General features: G+C 43.0%; 1 protein-coding gene across 1 annotated transcript in view; it reads right to left on the minus strand.

The window, feature by feature from the left end:
* Window positions 1-461: 461 nt before the first annotated feature.
* Window positions 462-24,462, minus strand: part of LOC310961087 (heparan sulfate glucosamine 3-O-sulfotransferase 3A1-like) — a gene marked incomplete at its 3' end in the record, with an annotated part of 36,457 nt that continues 12,456 nt past the window's right edge. The window contains exon 2 of the mRNA XM_083933046.1: window positions 462-1,083. Within this exon, the coding sequence (XP_083789172.1) occupies window positions 462-1,083 (622 nt within the window). The remainder of the gene's footprint in view (window positions 1,084-24,462) is intronic.

Consider the following 24,462-nt stretch of genomic DNA (forward strand, 5'->3'; position numbering starts at 1 on the left):
ACACTACACTACACTGCCCATGACTCTGGGACGGTGGGATACTCAACACTTATTTGTGTTTCTATAAACCAATCATAACCATCTTTGGCGGCGCTAAGCCCAGGGTGCAGCGATGGTGCCCTTGCATAATACAGTTCATTGCGATATATCGGTAGTTGGTTAATTTTCCCACTGTATATCCAGTAAACCAGACTATACTTAGATTAATTAGTCTAGATTAGATAAATCGTCTCCATAAATACTATAAATACTTTTGCTTGAAAAAGCCAGATATGTACAATTGAGTTATTCACAAAATATCCAACTTATTGTTCATGAATTTTACGACTTCATTCTTGGAATACTATAGTTTTTCGTGATGTTAATCTTCTTTTCTTAAAATGTTACGACTGTATTCTCTAGTTTTCCTTCTCTCACAGTGCTCTGAATACTCTGCTGACATTCCTCAGAGAAAAACAGACTCAGTCATCCCAGCCAAAGAACCGCCCTGTCATCTGGTAGAACTTCATGTTGAAGGGCCTGTAGAAGTCCCGTAGCCTCTGCACCACCTCAGGGTCAATGTTCGGGTGGGTCCTCCCTTTGGTTTTGCCCAGGCAGTGGGGCTTGCTGCTGCCCTCCGCCTTCTTGAGGCACGGGAAACCCTTGGTCTGGTTGAAGTAAAAGTGTTTGTCTGTGATGATCCTCTTGAGCCCCAGGAAGTCCTGCACGCGGCCCAGCTCTCCGGCCGGGTCGGTGATCAGACGCTCGCCGCTCACAAACAGGATCTGCTCCATGGGGAAGTACTGCAGCCAGTTGTCCAGGTGCTTGGCGTAGATGCCGATCTGGACGGCGCTCCACGAGGTGTCGATGAGCCCCGTAGTCCTGTTTTTGAAGGTGAGGCTCTCGAACGAGGGAATGTCAGGCTTCTTGGACAGTGTCTGTGTGTAGTCCGAGATAGCCCTGGTGACGGGGTCCCTCACTACCACGATCAGCTTGGTGTCCCGGGACATGGCGGATATCCTGGCTGGAGCCTCTCTGGTCACAAAGTAGCTGGGGGTTTTCTCCATGGTGATCTGGCCCTCCAGGGTCTTGGGCATCAGCTCCCTGCAGAAGAGGAAAAACAGAAAGAAGGAAGTGAGATATTTGTTTGACCTGCACTCCTGACTGAACCACACTGAGCAACTGTCAGAGTAGTACAACGCTCTTATTAAAACAAACATTACAACTGGACGGACCAAGACTACGTCATCGAAAACTTTGAATCCAATTAATCAGGGATAACACTGGGACCAGTTTGTCTGCAGTACTTTATTTATTTGATCTCGATCAGGTGTCTTTTTTCCTCCAAGCCCAATTAGCTGCCAGGAGGTGTGACCATATGCACCGCGCTCTGGATGTTAACGACATCCTCGTGGTGATAGTATGCAGATGCTCCCTCAAGTGTTCCTTAATGTAGCCTGAGGGCTTATGAAATCAAGACCTCCCATGGGTCCATTTGAGAAGGGGGGTATTCTTCACTCTCATATGGCGTAAAAAGAAAAATGTCAATCTCTATACCCATACTATTGTAGTGCTTCTTATAAAATATTGATATTTGAGCCCGAAGGCCCTCCCAGCATAATGGATCACCTTCCTGTTGTTCACTTCTTGCAACAAATGGCGGAACAACATCGTAAAAAAGAATTTCGACATTGCAATTTCCCCCTGAGGTGGACAGTGAAAATGTTCTTGTGGTTTAACATCTAACTATAAAGCAAGGAATGTCTTTCTTTCTTTCCGTTTGACCTTCACATATCTTGAGAACCATTCATGGGATTTACTTCACACTTGGCAAGTGTACTGCTGAGCATCCAAGGGAGTGCATTGTCAAAGGTGGATCAACTTGGCCAGATAGTGGCGCTATAACAATGAACTTTACATTTGGGCCTGCAACTTTTGAACCCCAAGTTTCAGAAGCAAAATTATTTTTTTCCTGGATGCTGTGGGTTCAGATCATGGATGAATTGAAAGAACTGGACAAAGCATTTGAGGCAGAGACCCATTCATTGATATGAAAACTTCTCAATGGCGCACAAAGCCAAAAAAGTTAAACTGCCACATCTAAAATTACCCGGATGATCGGATGACTAACTAACTTAAATTGGGATTAAATTATTTAATTGTGTGGCTCCTCTAGACTTTCGAAATGTTATCGGATCAAATCCTGATTGTGGATCAAATCCTATAGTGAATAGTGACACTGATAGTGATAGAGTCATTGTAATCACAGATTTACAGATGCCTGTACGCCATTGACACTACAAATTTTGTGCGATCAATCCTTTAAAACATTGGTACTGAACATCTCTCGACCAAGCCAGTTAAAGTTGCCATTTTGGATTTTTGATGTTCCACACAGTTTTGCTACAACTGGCCCTCATAGTTTGTTTCAAATGTTGTGTTACAAAACATGTCATATCTCTTGGACACTTTGTACTATTGCAACCACGTTTGGTAAACGTGAAAATATGATGTCTGAGAGGCCATAACAAATTTGGTGCCATATGGCCAATAGTTGGCGCTGTAGCAGCATCATCTGACTATAAAGGAAGTAATCTACGTCCGTGTTCATATGTTTGAGTGTCCTTAGATATGTTAAGAGCCAGTCCTCCAATCTTCTTCACATTTGGTCGGGTGTATTGCTGAGGACCCAAGGGAGCGCAGTGTTGAGTGTGAATTCGATCGAATGAGCAGTTCTTGAGAACGCTGAAAGCAACCGTACCAGGAGCCAAGCAAACCGGTTATAAACTGGTTTATTTGACACATGATTTGGGGAATTGCTCTGTGTCTAGGTGTTATGAACACTTCCACACACAGTAACTGTACCTAGATTGGTTTAATAAATATCTGTGAAATCAAGTCCCACCTCCAATATTTACACCAACAAAGTTCAACTGGACATAAACTCAGCGTCCAACATTTATTTGCCAATATTTCCTCATGTGTGCTCGAGTCCTTTCTGCCACAAACTCACAAAAAAGATAGGAAACCAGCTAATCCATTTGTCCACGCCACCCCTCTTCTTCATCTCCTCTTTCTACGCTTTCCTTCTGCCCAGCTGCCTTCAGGACAGTGACCTTAAGCAAAGCGGGTAAAAGCAGCCCATGAATGATTAACGTGCCCTCCCTCTGCCATTTAGAGCCTCTGCAGAATACGGCTTTAAAATTCACCAAAGTACAGAATGCAGGCGTTAATTATTCATCTGCTTGGCTGGTGCTGCTTAAAGCGAGGACTGGCGCTGACAAAGTGGCCCAGGCTGCTCCCAGGGTAGACACGGTTTGCCACCCGTGACAGAACTACTGAGACCCTAAAGGAGGGGGGGGTCCTCTGAAATGTCTGAAGACTTAAGAGTGCTCAATACTTCAGTCCGTTGTTTACAGGGCCGTGCAGTGGCAAGCACCGGGATGTGTGATCAAAGTACAGCTTCTTCCTACTGTGCAGTGTCTTTCTCTGATGTTATGAGCGCCGTTTCCTCTGCCTCGCAGATAGAGGCTGGTGAACAATCATGCTCCGTTTAACATACACAGAATGAAATGAGACAGAGGGCACTGAGATCTTTCCCGAGGACAAGCTTTACACAAACAGGGAGGGTTTCTAAAAGTCGCCAGCTGTCATGATGATGGTTTCACCAAGAGCTTCCCCCCAGCAAGTCATCCAAATTAAACGACAGCAGTTTTTAATTGCCCTGCAGTATGACAAGCATTTTCTAATCTGATGACCCCAACAGCAGGACTGTCACTACAACAAAAGCAGTTTCTAACACAGCTAGGTTGGGTTAGGTTTAGACACAAAAATGCCTTGTTTTTAACGTTAGGGAGTGGTTTTTGTCATGGCTGAAAGAAACAATGTTGACTGTCTGTAGGAAATCGAAAGTTGGGTTGACTCGGCCCTCCATCCATATGGGTGGAGGATATATAAAAAAGGATGTCATAGTGGACGAATGCAGGTTTAAGACACTTCCACATTTGTTTGACTTTTAAGGGCTCAAAGGTTGACGCGTTCCTCTACCTTTGTGTTTCCTCACAGCCCTCTCCTCCGATACTCCAAGACAATTCTTACGGCTGCTAAGGTCTTTGTCACCTGAGTGTGTAAATGTGTAATTTGCTGAAATAGGTCGAGGACATTGTCTTTTCCTCAGTCAGAAATGCTACTTTCTCCCTCTTACAAAGAATAGATGCATGATGAGAAATCAAACATTTGGATTTTTTTTAAGGACAAACACTGAACAAAATCAGTCCATGATCACTCTAAAATATTTACACCAATACTAAAACCGTGTAAGAGAAAGAATCCCAAACTGCTGAAGCGTCCCGATTTCTGAGGCGGCATTAAACGTGTGCCAGTTTTGCACGTGGTCTTTTAAAGGCGGCTGCAGGTTGAGCTCAGCGTATGAAGTGAAACGGATCTAAAAGCCATAAGTCAATACCTTCAGGCCAATGTCAGAACGCATCCATGCTGCATGTGGCTGAGTGGATCTCCTCTGTTAGAAAATGGATTACGAGGTCGGCACAAGGGGAGGGGGGCACATAGGAAGCGGTCGATAAGAGCAAGAGCGGCAACACCGGTGCACTGATGTCTCGACATCCTCCTGCAACATTGACCATCACCTGACCTCCAGAGTCCTCTCAGTGTCGGCGACCTCCCCTACAGCTGTGTAAAGAGCAACGTGGACAAGGATCCTTTCCTGTCACATTAGGTCTGCCCCATCGCCCCAAGAGTCCAGAGTGAGGCTGTATGGTGGTGCTTTAGAACAAACCCAATACCACCTGGGACTTCAATGGCTGCTTAGCTGACAAGTCGATAATATAGAACAATGAGACTAATTATCGATGGGGGTGGCATTCAGCGTCCTGAGCGTCTTCTGGGTGATATTGGCAACAAGCCGATTTGGGAACTGCCAGACTTAAAAAACATTCCTTCCACAACTTTATGATGCAAAGGAGAACATTATTGTTTTATGACAAAGAAATGAGCCCGTACTAAAGGCAGCATCCATATTTGATGGCCTGAGTCGAGCTTGTTCTGTGGTCGGTGCATTCACAGCGGTGGTGTGTCGGCGCGACGGCACTCTGGGGGGGTTTTCAGGGTCAGTGAGGTATGTATGCAACATGAAGACAGCCATGTTTCAAAGTCCTAAGTATGGTCAGGAGTCACAGCGGTAAGTTTTGTAGTTATTGGGAGCAGGGTTTCAGGTTCATCTGTGGAGTGCAGTCTGATGAAACAGATACATTAAGTTCTCTTTCTTAGGCAAATTCAATTTAAACATTCATACTCTGCCTGCAGCTAATCATTCATTCATGATGGTGACATGCCGTACCTACTAATTTAGCACTGCACTTCTATAACAGGGCGACACAGTGGTGTGGTGGTTAGCACCCGTGTCTGCGTGGCTTTTCTCCGGGTTCTCCGGTTTCCTCCCACAGTCCAAAGACGTGCAGGTGTTAGGTTAATTGATGACTCTAAAATTTCACATAGGTGTGAATGGTTGTCTGTCTCTGTTCGTCTCTATGTGTCCTGTGATAGACTGGTGTTATGTCCAGGGTGTACCCCGCCTCACGCCCGATGTCAGCTGGGATCGGCTCCAGCCCCCCCACGACCCGGACAGGGACGAGCGGTTGAAGATGAATGAATGAATGAATGAATGAATTTCTTATGAAACACCTTATGAAAGAAAAAAGATGCAGCAGAACAAGAGACATTGCCTTCTTTCCACGTTTTCTAGTACCCGGATAGGGGAATCTCAACTTTTGGAGGCCTTAGTTCCTCAACTAGATATTTTATAGAAGTAAAACACTTGAATTCTCAACTTTTAAGTGTTAGTTATCAAGTAGCAAGGGATACTTTTTACAGTTTTACAGTAAGTAAACTTCATTGGGCTATTTCTTTCCATTCTGCAGCAGAAGCATGTAGCGCTCTCTAATGGAACTTTATTGGCAGAATAGGTGATGTAACAGATGACAAACCGTCCAAGTGCTTGATATTTACTGCGGCCCCCAGATCCTGCTTTGATGTCTTCATCGTGCTGCTAAAATACGACTCCCTTAGCACACTGATGCATGAAAGACAGTCTGCGGGATCCACTCATGAAACAAGACACAGACCAAGACCGAAATAAGAAACACATCACATGAACCCTGGCCTCCCTTTAAATCAAATTCACTGCTTTGCCATGTGTTTAAATACGGGTAGAGACAAGAAAATAAATTCAGGATGATCATGAAGTTTAGAACATAAACAGCGTGTGTACATGACAGAAAATCACACATGTTGTAATTGTACGTCATTCCTCTCATATGGAACTAACTAGCTGGAGAAGGATGCCAGGACTCATTCAGACAGTTTATTCCCTATTAAGAACCCAATCCAACGTACACAGTAATGTGCAGTACATCACTCAATGCGTCCTTTGTAGGCTCGTCTATAAAGTAACCACTTTGGAATAAAGGGCCTGACGCATCGTTGCTTTCGTTTCCCTACTGAACGAATTTTACTCGCAAACTAACTCAACTCTGCCCTCGTATACTGGCTGTGACTCATGTCTGCCTGTTATATAAATGCAACAAAAAAAAAAACCCGAATGCGCCATAAGGTCTTATTTACTGTAAATCGGGCGCACGCATAATATGACAACATGACATATGAATTAGGGAGAAGTTAAAAAAAAACCTAACAGAGTGATCAGCTGCCTGGTGTTATCCAGGGTATTTTAAAAAGGAGCTTGGATCCGAGCCAATGTCTGTCAATTGACGGGAGTTGTAAAGACATAGAGGCAAGTGGGCATGAGTGCTGTCCACTTCTCCCCCACAAGCCTTTGATTCATTTTTTCCTCTTCCAGCAGGGAGCCCTGGCAGCCATAACTACACTCCCACAGTGCTCCCCTGCCACTACCACCAGATAATAATCTTGTAATTGGCTCAATATTTCTGCTGTTTGCAGGCGAAGCAAAGGCCAGCGCCGCTCTCTGTGGCTTGGACTCACCAGATATTTTCCAGGTCAGTGGATGTTAGTGGAGGTCAGAGGAGGAGGAGGAAGGGGGGTGATTTAGAGTGATGGGAGAAAGCCCACTCCTCTGAGCTCAGAGCTTTACCGCTCTGCTAGCCTTGTGCAACCACGCAGCCCTTAACCTGCCCCGCGGGCTGCAATCACCGCCGGCGCTGCCGCACGTAACAGCATACAGAGGAACATATGATGTGGGAAAGAACAACCTCTGCAAATTACTCCCGTGGAGACACTAATGAATGATATAATGACGTGTGCTAATTTTCCTCCCTTTGTGTTAATCACATTTTTTAGAGGTGGCCAGTGCAATGTTGCCTTCATCATCGTCAGCCGAGGCTGGATGACGAGAGACCCGGCTATTTATAAGTCAGGGATTACAGGTGTGAGCTTCCCAGCAGCACACAGTCCCAGCCAGGATAATCGTCCGTTTTATGACCCTTACAGTCTCAGCCCTGCAGGATCAGCCAACCTGACCTTTTTTTTTTTCTTTATCCCCCCACTCATGCACTTTCCCTTCACACCTGCACTTTACAGCTCTAAATCCCCTCCGCACCCACCTGGACAGTTAAGTGCTCCTGCAGCGTGACTACACAGCATTACAGCCGTCTGAATCACACAGCTTCCATATCAGAATGGAGTATTTTGAGTTTTAGACATTTAAAATATCCTATCAGGGACAAAAACAGGGTTTCATTCTCTCCAAAGGATACATCTCATGATTTCCTCCCTGGTTGAAGGTCAATCACTGAAATCACCGTTTGATTGTAGTAAAAGCGTCCATGCTCTCAGCTCAGCGGGATAGTTGAATTTTCGGTATGACAAGATAATACCCACAGCCAATCAGTCCTGTGACTACGGTGAAACGCTGAACTATGTTTAAAAATACATTTTTCTCCACGTTTGAAAGACATGAACACGCCTCTTGAATGCAGAAAAATGTAATTTTTTGTTGTTGTTTTCTGCGTTACAGTCATTCCTCGGCTGCAGTCACGGTGCAGAGGGCAGATGCAGAAGACCCAGAAACACTGTCCAATCAGAGGGGGTCTTAAAGAGACAGGAGCTAAAACAGCGTTTCAGAAGGATGGTGAATACAGGTATATTCAGACAGACAGTATGAGAAACATTATTGCATGTAAACATGTTCTTGTAGAAACCCAAAATACAAGAACTAACCTGAAATGAGCACAATGTGGGACCTCTAAAGTTTATTTTGTAGTCAGACCTATTTTCTGAACATCCTCTTGTGTTCTCAAACTGTTTTGATGCTGTTGTTTCAGGGTTTCTTCCCATAATGTGCTTCCGAGTCATAAGTAGCTCTATATAGTTAAACAACAGACATGACTTGGTGAGATGAAGGTGTGGACACTGGCTAAAAGAAATAGCTGGGTTTATGCTTTGTAAAGAGTCCAGAACCTCATTTTTTTAATTCATAAATGAAGCATAATCAAATTTTCAAGCAATTCGCACTTTGAGTTCACTAGACAATTATCCAAGGTGGGCTCTTGGAATAAAGAGTGTAATCAGAGTGGTACATGGGAAATGTAGGGGGTAGGAAGCAATTTTGAGCGACATACAATTACTAGATAAGAGATTAGTCTATTCTTGGAAAACAACATTGGGAGGACGGGGTCTACTGTTTGCTTCTGGGAAATGACATGGTTTTGATAAAGAGTCAGTAGGAAAAGGAAAGAAACCTTGCACGACACTGGGGACACGTAAGATAACAGTGTCACCGCGGATGAAAAACTCTGGAAACGTCAACTTTAAAATAACAGGAAGTTCATTGTCAGATTGATGATCGGGTGTGTTTCAAATTAGACGAAAAAGGCTGTGAATGGGTTTCGCAGGCTTGTGGTGGTTCAGTCTGGCAGGAGAGCAGGAAATTAAACTTGTTCAAAGTTAAACCTCAGTGTCATTAATAAAACAACTTTGTTAATAACTTCCCAGGGATATTTAAAAGGAAAGTGGGAAAGGTTGTGGATAAGGATAAAGCAGCTGTCCTGCCTGGATCAAAGAAGAAACCATAAAGTTAAGTTAATCTACAACACAAGAGTCGACTGGAGAAAAGCCACGTTGGAAATGCTACAAAGCCCCAACATTGTGTTATCTGTTTTATGTGGTTATATGAGGGGTTAAGGTTAGGGGCAGCAGCTTAAAGTATTTTAGCCACCAAATAAAATCTGTTTAAATGTTGGCTACATTTAGAGCATTTTCACAGCTTTACCGTGCTGTCAGACAGCCCTGTTTACGGTTATGAAGGTGCAACTGGAGTCGTTCTTTGGTCTCATCAAAGCCACCAGACCCCATTGACAAAAACGGTAAGTTTTACCTTGCAGAACACAGATGTTTCTGCTCTACCTCTGCCTCAGTAGGCTAGTTAGGATCCTATTGTGGCAATTTCGGTGTGAGGAACTTTTTTTTAAGAGATTATCATTATTCTACTGCACGCGCTCACATTTTTGGGGTGCACGGATGCTCGAAAGTTCACAACAATTGGATCAGAAGTGTTGGAAATCACAAAGTTTGCTTTGGTTGGTTTGGGTGTGGGCTTAGGGATCCATATCGCTCCCAAACACACATCGTGGTTCCTTTGACGTTCACGATATTTGGTCCCGATCATTGCTCACATGTTAAATTACATATTAAAATTTTGACGTGAAGTCTTCACGCGTTAATCTTCATTTTACAAACATTTTTGAGGATTTTCGGATGCACAAAAACTCACAAAACTGTGGACCCGTGTTTAAACTAATAACTACTTTGATTTGATGTTGCAATTTGGCTCGGGCCCCTGATTAATTTTAGCCTTTACTACAGCATAGATGACGGCTTCAGTTCCCCCGGTGTAAACTTAAATAGGACTGTCTGATGGGGAAGGTTTAGTGGATGAATGCCTCAAACAACCACACTTTAAAACATCCTAACTATCCCTTTAAGCTACAACACAAGAGTGGATTGTTGAAAAGGAACATTGGAAACGCTACAAAGCCTCACATCGAGGTGTCGCTTATTCTCATTTGTTGTCAGATTCCGTCACGTGGGCCGTTATCTGACGAAGGCATTCAAACACACTTGAAATACAGTGCTGGCCCGGTGCCAATGCAATTTATCTGCGACTGCACTTGGACCACTTTTTCTTTTTTCGTATACACTCAAATATTAGAGAGCTCATAAATAATGTCTGGAAAGAGAAAAATAATCAGACCTGTGCGATTTGTTACTGAGTGAACGTGATTATAAATGGAGAACAAGAATAACATTCGATCATACACGGTTGTAAAAACATTTTTTTCACAAAGTCTTGTATAAATAAATCTCCCTGCTGGACATTCGCTTTACCACTGAGTTTTTCTCTCCCTTTTTTTCTTTCCATACAGCAACCGCTATGCGATTTAGTAAAACATTTATAGTTAGCTTTGCAGTATGTTCTTATAAATTTATCAGCAGTGTTTTTAACAGAATGCTTCTTCTTTCCTTGGTGCTGAGTGTAAGTCCCCGGTTTATTGCATAAGGGGGGGGAAATAAGCTTTATCTTTATGGCAACGTGCTTGTGAATTATTCACCCTCTTTAACTGTGATGGAGGAGTAACTGAGGGAGGGTAAGAGGCTGCAGGAAGCAGTTGAGCCATCTGAGGCCTTTTAGACATCAACAAGCAGAGGCCACTCACTTCCAGATCAAGACGGCGTATCAGCAGAGAGAACAAGGGGGTGAGGAGTGAAGTGGAGTGAGTGAGATGGGCGAGAGTGGCAGAGAGAGAGAGAGGGAGAGAGACCAAAAATAAACATTAGAAAGAAAACAGATGTAGACAGAAATATTCCATTTACAAGTGTCATTTTACATTTATTTCTGCCTAAAGTAGCTTTATTGTGACAAGATGTTCGCCATCTTTGTTTGCTACTTAGCACTAAACACGGGGAACTTTACAGATATTTGTCCATAAACAAATATAAGATTTCACCTGATGATGGTGCTAGATAGAGAATCATCATTTTTACAGTTCATCCTGACAGGACCATGAATGTCTGTACAAAAATTCAAAGCAATCCATCCGATAGATTCATTCATCTTCAACCGCTTGTCCCTGTTGGGGGTCGCTGGGGGGCTGGAGCCGAACCCGGCTGACATCGGGCGTGAGGCGGGGTACACCCTGGACAGGATGCCAGTCTATCGCAGGGCACATAGAGACGAACAGAGACAGACCACCATTCATACCTAAGGGCAATTTTAGAGACATCAGTTAACCTAACACGTGAATGTGTTTGGACTGTGGGAGGAAACTAGAGAACCCGGAGAAAACCCACGCAAACACGGGATGCGAACCTGAAACCTTCTCGCTGTGAGGCGACAGTGCTAACCACTACCACTACTGTGGAAAAGTCAAACAATTACAAAATAGCAAGCTCCGCCCTCTGGGGACCTTGTCTGCACACAAAAAAATCATGTCAAGCCATGCAACGATTGTTGAGATACTTGAATTGGAGGACAGAGCGGCCAATGGACCAACATTGCCGTCCCTATAACCAGGTGGTTACTGTGGCTTAAAAAACAACCTGACTGCTTTAGTGTTTTATTTTGCGGTATTAATAATTATTAAGGCAAAAGAAAACCATTTATGTTAATCAACATTAGAAAAAACATGACAAACTTTGTTTTTAGATTGAACTTCATTGGGGTTTATTCTTAGGAAACTGGAACGCCAGGATTAAACAAATCCAAATTATATATTGGGCTTACTTGACTTAAACCAAATAGGCTGATGCGTACAAAATATGGAATCCATCGCAGCCTAAAATAATTACTTTGAAAATGCAAAAATGACTTGCTTTAACAAGGAAAAATAGTCATATATCGCTTCCATGAGGTTGTTTTCAGCAGATCATTTGCTAACCATTTATTTAGCCTGAGGGTGTTTATTTTCTCAATGTTCTGCTCAGATGAAGTCACAACTGAGCACTAATTATCTGTAACATTGTCGGTGATACAGGGATTTGAGTGAATTATAAAAGTACATATATGGCACCTCCCTTTTTAATCTGTCTTCAATGCCTCTTTGGTGTCTTTACACCTGCATTTTCACAGGGATAGGTGCAATTACATCGATGTACTAACATAACTTTAGATGTATTTCAATGGTAAAATGGTTGTAAAGGTTATTATTTCCTGGAGAGTCAGAAAAAAACCCAAACAAACTAAAAGCGAGTGGAGTTGAAGCCATATTTTGCATTTAGTGATTCATGTTCCATTAAAACCAAATTACTGTAACCAATAAATACTATAACCCAAATAGTGGCTCTTCATTGTTTCTAATGTCATCGGGTGTACTGTCTGTTTTTTTCGAGTGGATTCTCAGACACAGCGCCGCATTACTTTTTTATATTTCTCTGACCCACTTGTTCAGAGTAACATGGCGCGTGATGCACAGCGCGTGGAGATGACACTTCAGTGGGATCGGCTTTGGCAACAGCTCAGTGCTATTTCTCCTTTCTGCCAACTCAGGTTTTTAGGGTCTCAACAGCTTGTGGGAGATAAGACACCTTAACTTAGGGTTTAATACCAAAGCTCATTTTCAAGGTATTGTGCTCACTTACGTGCTGAAGGTGGATTCATTAGGACATTTCAAGTGGCCTTTCTAAAGCGCCTCCTTATCTGTTCTCTGTAGTTTCAAGCACTGAAGTAATCTGAGGGGCAAAAGAACCACTTGCCTCGAACGGAAACCATTTCAACGGGCATTTAAATTCTACATTTAAGCCTGATTTGAATACAAAAATACATTAAAAAAAAGCCCTATGTCAACTGCATGAGAGCAAAATGAAATGTGAGTTTGCTCGGAGCCAAATGGAAGGCTTTGAGGGGACCGCTCGGCGATAATTACCCAGGACAAAAGGCTAGGGCTTTTGTCTTTGGGACCATTACCATGGGGATTTTCAAGCTGCTGAAACATTCAATATAAACATTTCAGTCTGCTGAGTATGCCCCGCACTAAAAAGATATCTGTTATGAGCCACATTTGTGCTGGCACAGATGCCGCCTGCGTGCCTCCATCCACTGCCGCTGCTGTTGAGAGAGGCAGTAAATCGAATATTAGAGCTCAGAAAAAAGACATAAAAGCTTGTGATTTAAAAAAATAAATAAAAGGCTAAAGCTCGACAACTAAAGCCCAGTTTCAGAGCCTTCCACGAACACAAAATGATGGGCTGGCAAAAAAAAAAAAAAACCCAATCCCTTCCCCCCCGTTTCTCTTTGTAGACTGAGAGACACTGGCACCAGCTCAGTGTGGCGATATTGACTTCACCAGCAAACACTTTTCTCTTTTTATTAGGGTGGAAACTCCCAAATGTTCAGCCTGTTGTGTACAGTATGTTGGTTAACTGTTCTTCAATCCTTTTCCCTAAAGATTTTTCGGGCTCTTCAATCCAGGAACAGCCCCACGGGAACATATGTGGTGCTCTTTCTATTCCCCTGCGGTGCTTCTACCCTGCCGTATCCCTCAGCTCTTCCCTCTATGATCTAATATGTATTCCAATAGGCGGCTTATTAAATCAGAGATGAAGGTTTCATTATCAGTACAAGGAAACGTGAGCAGATTCGAGAAGACGGCTCATGTGCACAAAAAGCATTTGTTCATTTAACTCTTGGGAATGCTCTTACATGCGGTGGTGTGCTCAGAAGAATGGCCGCCGCTTGAAAATGCATCTCCTGCACAGTATTAATCATGCAGCAACATGCACGCCTGCTTTCATCTCCAGTTAAAAACGGTATAATTTTTTTTTTGCCGGTGTAGCGCGTGTCCTTATCGAGCGTCGTTCCATTAACCTATCCTGCTATAAACACCCTGAGACAGTGGGAGGCGGTGATGCATTGCGGCTTATTTCAGATTCAGAGACACTTTTAATCCTCGATGTTTTTCTGTACATCTGTTTTCCATTAAACTGTGAGAGGCACGGCGGCAGGACTTGCCACGGCTTGTGTTTCACCAGAACGGTTGACTAGCAACCAGTGGGGAGCTCCTGTAAAAATGTCACTGTCACGGTTACATAAAGGGACGAGAATTTGAAACATCGCCCCTGTTGTGTATCATTTACAGTAAATATAAGGCTTTAAATATTTCCTTTTGTCAGCGAGGCTCATACAAAAAGTTGTATTGACACACCAGGCCGACGGTCGGCTGTGGGGGAGTGTCTGACGCCCGAGTTCTTGCGGTGTGTCCTGCACCGTTGACCCTAGTTGATCCAGCGAGTTGAATCAGCGCGACGGTGAGAAAAATCAGCCTGATTAGCTGTTCAGCTTAACCAAATCAGTACACGAGAAGAGAGACGGAAGTGAGGAAAGTAAACTAAATCAGGTAAGATTCGTTTTTTAGGTACTGAGCTTTTAGACAGAAACGGTTCGTAATTGTTTGTGTTTCATGTTATATGTTGTAAATGTGTCAACTGGCTAACTAGCGCCTCCAGCCAGCCTGTCAGCCTTCTGTTTTAACTTTTTGAGGGACATGTGTAAACTACCGCCACCTGCTGGTATGGAGTTAATTTCTCTCATTTAGAACGAACATGCTAGTTGGCCGCTGACTGTAGTCTCTGCGGTGTGTTAAACAACAGCATTTTGGCCGAGACACAGGCGACATGAGACTATGCGACAGTCGGCCTTTGTCGCCTCTAGTTCTTAGATGCCGGGTCTCTCAATACTCCTTAACTTCCCCGTCCTGTCTGTGTCTCCTGTCTCAGCCCAAAGCCTATTGGTTTCCATCAATGATGTAACAGGACAGAAAAAGAGCATTTCCTGGGGTCTATTTTCAGCCATGCATTAATAACAATTGGATGCGTGTTTATGGCAGCAAGACTGTGTATGTGGGATTGATTCCAGATAAACAACCGTCCCTGTGTTCAATGAAGTAACACCGGATGGGGCTTAGAGATGTGTGTTTGAAAAGCTTTGAACAACAATGGAGGTCTGTAGCACGGAGGAATAAACTACACCAGGCTTGGGCATTCTGTTTCTGACTCTTCATGTTGACATAAGAATATTGCCAGCCAGAGGCGAAGACGGAGGTTAATCTATAGAAGAAACAAAAAGAAAGATATTTGGGGATTTGATGCAGCTGAGTGAGAAGACTGATGTGGTGGCATGACTGTACCATATGTATGTGGGAGTGTGTGTGTGTGTGTGTGGTTGCTACTATATTAGAAATTAGATTAGAAAAGCTTGCAGATGATGTCAACCTCAAAATCCTTCAATCTTAATCATAATATCTGCTTTAGTCTCCAACACTATTTCCATCTCAGACGCACAGCACAGATAAGAATATCAACGTACTGATTTAATACAGCAGATGCAATTATACTGTCCTGTATCGCACGCACAATTAAAGCAAGAAGTTGACAGGTTGAAAGCTTGAGTCTGAATAATGCTGGCGTACTTCTGAGAGCTCTGACTGTAAACCGCCTGGGATTTTTCTAAAATAGAACAACTTCTGAAAGGGAATCATTGTCCTGTTCAAATATAAGCAAACAGAGAAGCCAAAATTAGTCAGGTAGTGTCTCAGCCAGCAGAAGGGGCTTGGCAGATCGCCTCGCCGTGAACTCAGAACATCATTGTATTTTACTCTGTGGACTATACCTCACAGCGGAGAGCCGGTGTCAGTTTCAGCTGCCATCGCGATGAATCGCATTACTTTCGTACAGTACTTTGTCTCAGGACCTATAAGCAGCAGAGGGCAAGACGCAGTAAAACATCATTTCCATATGAAACTGGATAACTGTAACATAATGAAAGCCAAATATTTGGCAGAAAATCTGTTTTTAGGAGCGCACAGAGTCAGGAGTCTAAGCTTACCTAAAGTTAACAAGATAGCAAAACAGTGCTGCACATATTCAATACATACAAAAACCCGAGAGCTCGAGTTTCTGCTTAGGCTGGGTAAAAAGGGAAAGCAGGGAGACAGTGTGAGATACTGGGAGAGGGATGCCGCAGAGAGGACGAGCGTCAGGCGGACAGCAGTATCTGGGAGTGTAAAAGTGATTACACTGTCTCCATGCGTTCTTCCTCTCTGTCTACAGCCTTTACCCATTTCATTTCTCCCTCCTCCTTCCTCCCTCCATCCTTTTTACTCCCAGGCTCAGAATACAAAGCGCCTGGCACCATCGCATCGCTTTCCTCATCTTTGTGCCAACAGCCGCAGCAGAGCACACCAGCGAGTTCGCACCCTCCGCTGCCACCGCAGAAGAAGCAGAGAGGGGGCAGAGATTAGCATGTATGAATGCTCCCTCTTATCGCTTCTTTTGACATAAACTCATTACAAACAGGCTCACTCAATCTCTCTGGGTTTTTCCCCCCTCTAGATTGTAGAGCCAGAGAGACACAGAAAAAGGCAGATGATGATTATCTTCCTCTACTCACGTCTAGAAGCTTTCAATGTTTGATTTTTTTGTTTGTTTGTGTCTCGTTAAACATCCTAGAGAATTAATAATGAGCTCGGTAATACCAAAAATGATTTATGCTCACCGGAGATGAGAATGAAATGCAGTTTGGGAGGAGCAGGCGGGGAGGAGCAGGGGTTAAAGACATGGTCCAATGCGTGATTTCCATTTTGCGTCCCTTGCATTATCCATTAAATAAATAGCCCGGGGAAAATGGAACTTTTGTGCCGCTCGTTTCTGTCGAGGCAGCAGTGCCGTGCATAACGAACAGGTGATGTCGAGGTTTAAGTCGCCATGCTATCAGCACCAGTTGCACAAGCTCATAGCGATTGCAAGCGGTGTCAGTGAGGTGGAGGAGGTGGGGTGCGACGGAGAAACAGGTTGCAGCTGAAAGAAAAGGTAAAAAAGTACCCACAATGTCACAGGGGCTGTAACGACACAGAATGGCTTAAGCGGAGGCAGTGGTTGCCTGGGGCTGGGCTGTGACCCAGAATCCAACAGACCCCCAGTGAGAAACCAGGAGGTCCCATGACGGCTGAGCTAAACTGGCCTGTGCAACAGGAAAACACCTCCTCTTCCTCCCCAGACTGCAGAGAGGTAACCCCATCTGGGAAGCTGGATTGAGGGAGCAAGATAATATGAAGTGTAACGGAGAACTGTGGCGTCTGAGGAGCCGCTGACAACGTGCTAATGTTTTAGCCTGTCAGCTCTCTGTGAGCAAAAGACGGATGGTTTTAGAAATAGAATGTAATTACAGGGCAGAGCCTTATTGTCGGGGGGTTAGGACAATGCGAATAGTGTAGTGGAGCTTTCTTTTTTTTCTCCCTGCTGTAAAAGACACTCTGCTGAAGCTGGAAAGTGAGTTAAAGAACAGAGACAAAATTGACATAAACCACCAACGCAAGTGATGTGTCATATCAAACTAATATGAAACATCAGATTTGATTAGGAGAGGGTTTACGCTCCGTGGAGGCACCAGACTACCCACTAACAACTGCTGCTGGTGCAACAACACGGTTGTGAGTCCTCACAGGCTTCCCACCCGTAAACTACTACACCAACCGTCTTTATTTTGATATTGTGGGACGTTTAACTGTGCAATCATTTAATATTCAATATTATTGTTCGTCAAATTTCTAGGGCTGCAACGAACGATTATTATCATTATCCAATTATTTTCTCAACTAACCGGTACATCATTTGATCTATACTGCCCTTAGTGCAGTAAATACAAGTCTCTTATAACATGATTTCTGCAGTTTTGGGTCTGAAATTATGGAGTTTAGGATTGATTTGGATAAAAATGATACCATGACAAACCAGTAAACATTAATATATCATAGATGTGCCAACCATTCATTTATTTTTATTTAAATGATTTCATAGTTAGTGCACTTTAGCTTTGTAGGAGCAGCATAGCATGTCAAATGTCACATTCTCCTAAAGCTCAGGTTGATGTATTCACATAGGTTGTTTGTCAACCTTGGAACCCATCGGGTGTCGGTCTAACCATAATTTAGCCTCGTGGTGCAACAGATAATATTACAGGCTTTCCTGCGTAGCCAGTGTATATCCGGGCCAAGACTTCCTCTTCCGAGCAGTGTTCATTGTTTACGGTCAGATTAGCAACTTGAGACGTGAGAATAGAATTGAAGTTGAGAGATGGCGTCTCCATAAACAGATATCAGCATATGAATGGTAATAATTACAAAAAGGGAATGAAATCGTCATCAGATAATAGACGATGGGTTCCGTGATTGCATTTCGGCCGATGCGTTCCACCTTGTTTGCTCTCCACAAGGATTGTTTCCAGCATGCAAGTAAAGTATGCGCAAGCGTGATCGGTAAATACTACTCTGACTACAAACAGAAACCAGATTCTACATCCCAGTGCAGAATCTGTTAAAATAGATTAGTTGTTACTTTATTCACACACACAAAAAAAAATATTTTTCTATCACTGCTGTCCTTCTTCCAGCTTCTCACAAATGAGAACGCCAGATATTTGACCTACTACCATAACATCCAGATGAATTTGTTATTTTGCAGAGCTGATGCCTGCCAGTTTTACGACTTTACCTCTGGTGTTCGAAATGGTTACGCCTCGGAGCTGAGCTAGAGGACTGACTGAAAGGTTCTTACGCTTGAGAAGCTATAGATTAACAGTTATCTCCATGAGGGATGTTGCACTTCATTCTTTTACGAGCAGGTCTGCAGCGTATTTATGTACGGCATTACCGAGGCACGGCCTATGCAGCTGTTTGCTCGTATCAGTCCAATAACGAATGTTCTAATTCTCGCCAAAGCCCGTCTGATTTCTAAGCCGCCACCATAACCCGATCTCATGTGAGCATTTGATGGCATGTGGGCAGTTCCCCCGGTATGTTGCCACGGAGATGGTAAATGAGGTGTTCAAGGGGGAGGGGACACAGGCTTGGTGATTCATGTTATCAATCAGAGGGTTATTTTTCAATTTTTCACATCGATGTAATCGTCCTAAAAACACATTAACATTGAGGGAGCACTCTGCGGAGAGATAATGGCTGGATATTTGCGCTGTTATTGAGTCAAACTCTGCCAGGCTTGAATGACGGATGTGCCTTACATACAGATAGAGGCTGTGGCATGAATAAATACGGTCAGTCCAAATCACAATTAAAAAATAAATAAATAGATTGTAAAGACAATGACGAGGAGGGGCTGGGTGTGTACGATCATTCAAGAGAACACACTTACGGAGGGAAGAAGCAAACCAAAACGAAATGCATATTAGTGCCATTCATATTCATGACAGTTGAACGGAGGTCATTATGAACCACTTTCAATCACATTTGCATTTACATTACGGCCTCTAATGCCACCGTGAACCTATGGAATAAATGGTGGTGAAGCAAAAGGAAAATGTGTTGCAAACAACAAGCATGGGTATTAGTTCTTGCTCCAGTGAGTACCTGTGTGTATATATAAATATCATATATATATATATACTGTATACCATTTGTTATATGGCTGAACCATGTTAGATCAATGTGCTTACTTCTGTCCACTGGACAGTCAGCAGTGGTGTCAAAAATTGTAAATTTCTGCATATTAAATGTTCATCTGTATTGATCTGTAGTGGTCCCAGTAATATTTGTTTATCTGTTCGTACAGACGTAGCATATTACATGAAAGCTGGGATAAAACTCAAAATTGAAACGTGTTTTTCAAGAGGAATAAGTCATGAGTGATCCGGTGCTTCTTGTTTTATGTGATATGAAATGTGAACCCAAACGCAGGAGACTGTAGACAGCTCTTCATTAAATTCTGGCAAGGCAAACGGGTCTCAACACAACAAAACAACAAGGATCCAACAAAGGCTGAAGTGAAAACCATGACGTGAATACTAACTTAACTGACGAGGGGATGAAGTGCAGCTGGAGAAGCTCAGGTGAGGGGAATGAGACAGACAAATCGACAAGGGCGCTGATTGGCCGGAGAAAACTCAGGGAGCAGGGAAGGACTAACGAGGTTAAACACAAAACATGTGTACAAGGGAATCCCCAAAGTCAAGAGCAACTGGACTTGGTTATTTGTCTAGGAAGACGTTTCACCTCTCATCCAAGGCCGATGATGTCACTGGAACCCGTTGTGCTCCAAGTGCATCATCGGCCTTGTGAGAGGTTAAATACCTGGATCTCCACACCAGATAGTTGGACCAGTCCCAGCCTGGTCAGATGCGTCCATGAACTGATGAAGCCTCTTGGATGAGAGGTGAAACGTCTTCCTGGACGAATAACCAAGTCCAGTTGCTTTTGACTGAAATTGCTTTGGGGATAACGATGACCTGGAGAATATTCACAGGCTTGTACAAGGGAAGACTTGCAGGGAAATGCTACAGGAAAACAGACAGGAAGTAAAAAACACAAACAACTGACCCAAAATGCAATACTATGACATTATACATTACAAAACTTTATTGTATTAGTTTGTATCTTGTGTTGTTTTGTCTGTTTTTAATGTATGTACATGTAAAGGCCCTTCTGGGGACAGGTCTTACAATAAGCTTATGCTATAAATGCTGTTGCATTGTGACATTGGTAAATGCTACATATTTGGCACAAATAACTATTATCCATAAAAGAAAGTACAGACTATAATCATGCTTTTTTCAAAAACTTCATTGTTCTGGATTATTCGTTTTATTCATCTAATCAATGCTACTTTGTGAAATAGACCAGACTTAGGTTATTATCATGAACATGCCCAAGGCCTCAAATTTTGTGTTTCGTTGAAGAGCTGCAGCATACAGTATCTTCATGTACAAACCAACTCGACTACACACTAACATCACACACTGAACTTTGCTACTCTTCTACCCTTTTCCCACTTTAATTAGCATGTATATATGCACGCAGGAACGCAGAACAAAACACAAGAAAATAGCCAATTGCATTGCAGATGCGACATGTTTCCTAGCATGGCACCAGGAAAATGGGCAAACATTTTCATGTCCACCCGCCTGGGTGTTTCCACTGCTGATCAGAGCTGGAGCTGATAAATACCTGGGACTACTGCAGGGTCATTTGTCTCGGGAATAAATGCAGATTGTAACCTTTCCCATTCAACACAAAGGCCAGATGTTAGTGGTGCTATTGGGTTTTTTGTCCAGTGGCAAAGGGGCTTCATAGAGCTCGATCTAAAATTCTCAAATGAGGCTTTCTGGCTCGAGCTTTGCGGATGGAGTAACAAACGCGTTGCGCAGCAACAACAACAACCGCATATGTATTGAGGTTCTGGATCAACTAATTGATCGCGGAGCCGATGCAAAGACCTAATCAGTGGAAACACTATCTCACCTATTTCTTTTGAAAAAAACAGCCATTGGGGAAGCACAAACTTGAACGACCAATGGTGTAATGTCATCAGTCACTCACTCAGTGGGTTGGCCGTCGCTTTGCTGCGGTCCAACCAAAAGATGTATCCAACACATTTACAGTGTGATCATGTTGTCTGCCAAACCGTGTCATATGTTGAGTGCAAACATGTTTGTGATGGTATGTCTTCTTGAGTGGGTCTGTCTGCATGTGTCTGTTTGTACTTTCACCTAGAGACTCAAAATAGCTCTTCTAAAGGGCCATTTTTGCTGTAATGTGCATCCAAGAGTTCATCGGGGAGAGCTAGAAAGGCACGCTGGCACTCGATTGCCAGAAGTAAAAGCTTTGTGGGTGAGGGGGGAAATCCCTCCTGCTGGATTTACGCCTCGCCACAGTCGACCCTGTTTAAAAGCCAGTTGGATACAAGGAAGAAAGAAGAAACATAAGAGCAAAAACTGGGCAGTGAAAGAGAATATTCTCTGCTGCTGGCCTGAGCGGAAAATTATATGATGTAATAAATGGTATACCAGAAAGCGACCTGCCCACGACAGCCACTGAGTCTGTGCATGCATGTGTGTGCAAATGTGCATTCCAGTGTAAGTGAGTGTGTGTTGAGGTCTCCATTAGTGCTCCCATAACATTGGGTAGAGCAAACAAAGCACAGAATCATCAATGAGGACCACTACAGCTGAGGCGACTGTGGGGTGAACCCTTGACAATATGAGCCTAATTACACACGGTTGTCTCAGAAGAGCCATGAATCAATGGTCGTGGTGAATCCCAAACAACAAAATCAATACAGTTGCGTCTCAATGGCAATAATGAGAATCTGGTTGAAGGCTTTTAAATCAGCCACATATTGGCTCATTCCGGTGGGATGAAGCTCTGCAATGTGTGAAACACATGTTAAATTACAGCATGATGATTGAAACCCAATCAAAGTCAAAGACACAACAACATTTCACTGTGATTAATAGAGTTATAATTCAAATCTTTTCCTTGCTACTGTCTGTTGTGATATGGAGCGGTTATTAATGACGATGATTAATGATTAAGTACGAGGGCTGAGCCAGACGGAGAGTCAATGTGAAGAAAAGCGGGACTCTCAATGTGTAGGAACAACATGTGAGCCGGTGGGGGCCCTGAACTCTCATTTGTGTTAACCAAACTTCTCTAAATCGTTTGTATAATTAAATTATGGTCTTCTGGGAGGCCGCAGGGACATCAATTAGGTAGATAAGCAAATGAAAACAAATCACTTTTTATCAAATGTGCGGTTGCCCGCCTGTGTGTCCGGTAAACACAGGAACAACAGGAAGTGATTTTGTTCTGAGATTTGAGGCTCCATAAATCGCAGTGACAGGAAGTCTCTGGGAACCAGTGGGAGGGCAGAAAAAACACGACTTCCTCTTCAGAGCTATTGACGGAGGGTACAATGTTATTTGATTTCCAATGATACTTTAATTGTTTGATTTAGATTTAGTCTTTTGACCAAAATAAGTATTACTTTTTATTCAAATTTGAGTATTTTCACTGTTAGTTTTTAGTTTTAGTCAGTCAAAACTGCTTTTTAGCGAGTGAATTTTTAATTTACATGTCTTACTTCAGCTGTCACCATCTTTGATGTTTGCTTATAGCTTGGTTACAGGTGATATTCTTGACTATTGTTAGCATGAAAAGGGACTGTACCTGTTTATACAAGACCGTAACATAAACTCACAGTGTCCATGTCAGTTCCCGTATTAAAAGACTGACTCTCAAATTTGTTCCTGTTAGAGCTGCAATGATTAGTTGATAGACAGATAATCACGAGCTATTTTGGTAATCAATGAATTGTTAAAGTAATTTTTTTTCATTCAAAATGGCAGAAAATGCTGTTTTCAAGTAGATTTCCTGCTTTTCTCTGTTTGGGACTGACAAAACAAGACATTTAAACACATCACCTTGGACATTTTCATTATTTCCTGGAATTTTATAGATCAAATGATTGATCGATTAATTTGGAAAATGGTAATATAGTCATCAATTGCAGCCCTAGTTCCTTTTTCCCTACACAAGACAGTAATGTTAGCTATCAATACTGACAAAGACACTGCGCTACTGAAGAGACAGACACTGCTTATCAGTGCAACAAGTCAAGCAGCAGGGTATTTTTGGGCGGCGGGAGATACTACAGATACATGCAGGTGTTTCAGTTAAACTGCATTAACGTGGTCACGAATTATGACCATTCTTCTGTTTCTCCTATAATTGTTTAGCTCGATTTGTTGATGTACATTTAAAAACTAAATCATTGCATCCCAGTTTTAAAGTAATTGGGCATGTTGTGAATTTATCAGGGAATGAGGGACGCAACAAAAACCCCTGAACCAGAGACGTTGCAGTTGACTTCAGTTGAAATCAATGGTTTTTTTTCGGCTTTAGTCCATTTTGTTATGGAAAAAGATCACTACATAGAGCACTGCATGAATGTGCTGGAAACACAATTTTGTGGTCAAATATGTACACTGTGTATAGGGGACTGGGGGCTGTGCGAGTGCCGCATGGGAGAGCCACAATGAGGCAAGGCAGTGCTGTAAATGGATGTGATCACAGGACCTTCCTGGTGAATAATGCAGCCCTGCTAATTGGCTACATTAATAATTGATGGGGGCGTGTTTGAGATGGGACCTGTGGTGGATAAGGAACATGCTTACTGTCTTGTTAGAGAATACTTTGAACGCTATATGTCTTACAACTGTCTGTGCTGTATGGCTGGCTCTAAATAACCAGCTCCTATTGAAGACGGCTGTAGGGGAAGATGTGACCGTGTGAGCCGAAGATGTCAGAATAAACAATCGCCCTGACAACATAATGATATAATGAGACGCGGTTTGACGTTTAAAATGGCTTGGGCTCATGTCAAGTCCCACAGGCTCCACAATGTTGTTACACCCTTAGTCCAAACTGACCGTGGCTGACCCAGAACTATCCAGCTGCGTAAATAAAAATGACTGCAATAATGCATCAAAATTAAACATAAGGCATTGATATGACAGGGTCAGTTGTTTTTTTTTACAAAAGCTTGGCATTGGATCTGGAGCTTGGCGATCCAGCTCAAACTCCGTGACAGGAATTGATGTTCAGAGGGGACAATGGCACGGGCTGATGAGAAGACATAGGTGTGGCAAAAAGA

The sequence above is a fragment of the Echiichthys vipera genome (genome assembly GCF_963691815.1).
Source record: "Echiichthys vipera genome assembly, chromosome: 18".
Taxonomy (NCBI): Eukaryota; Metazoa; Chordata; class Actinopteri; order Perciformes; family Trachinidae; genus Echiichthys; species Echiichthys vipera.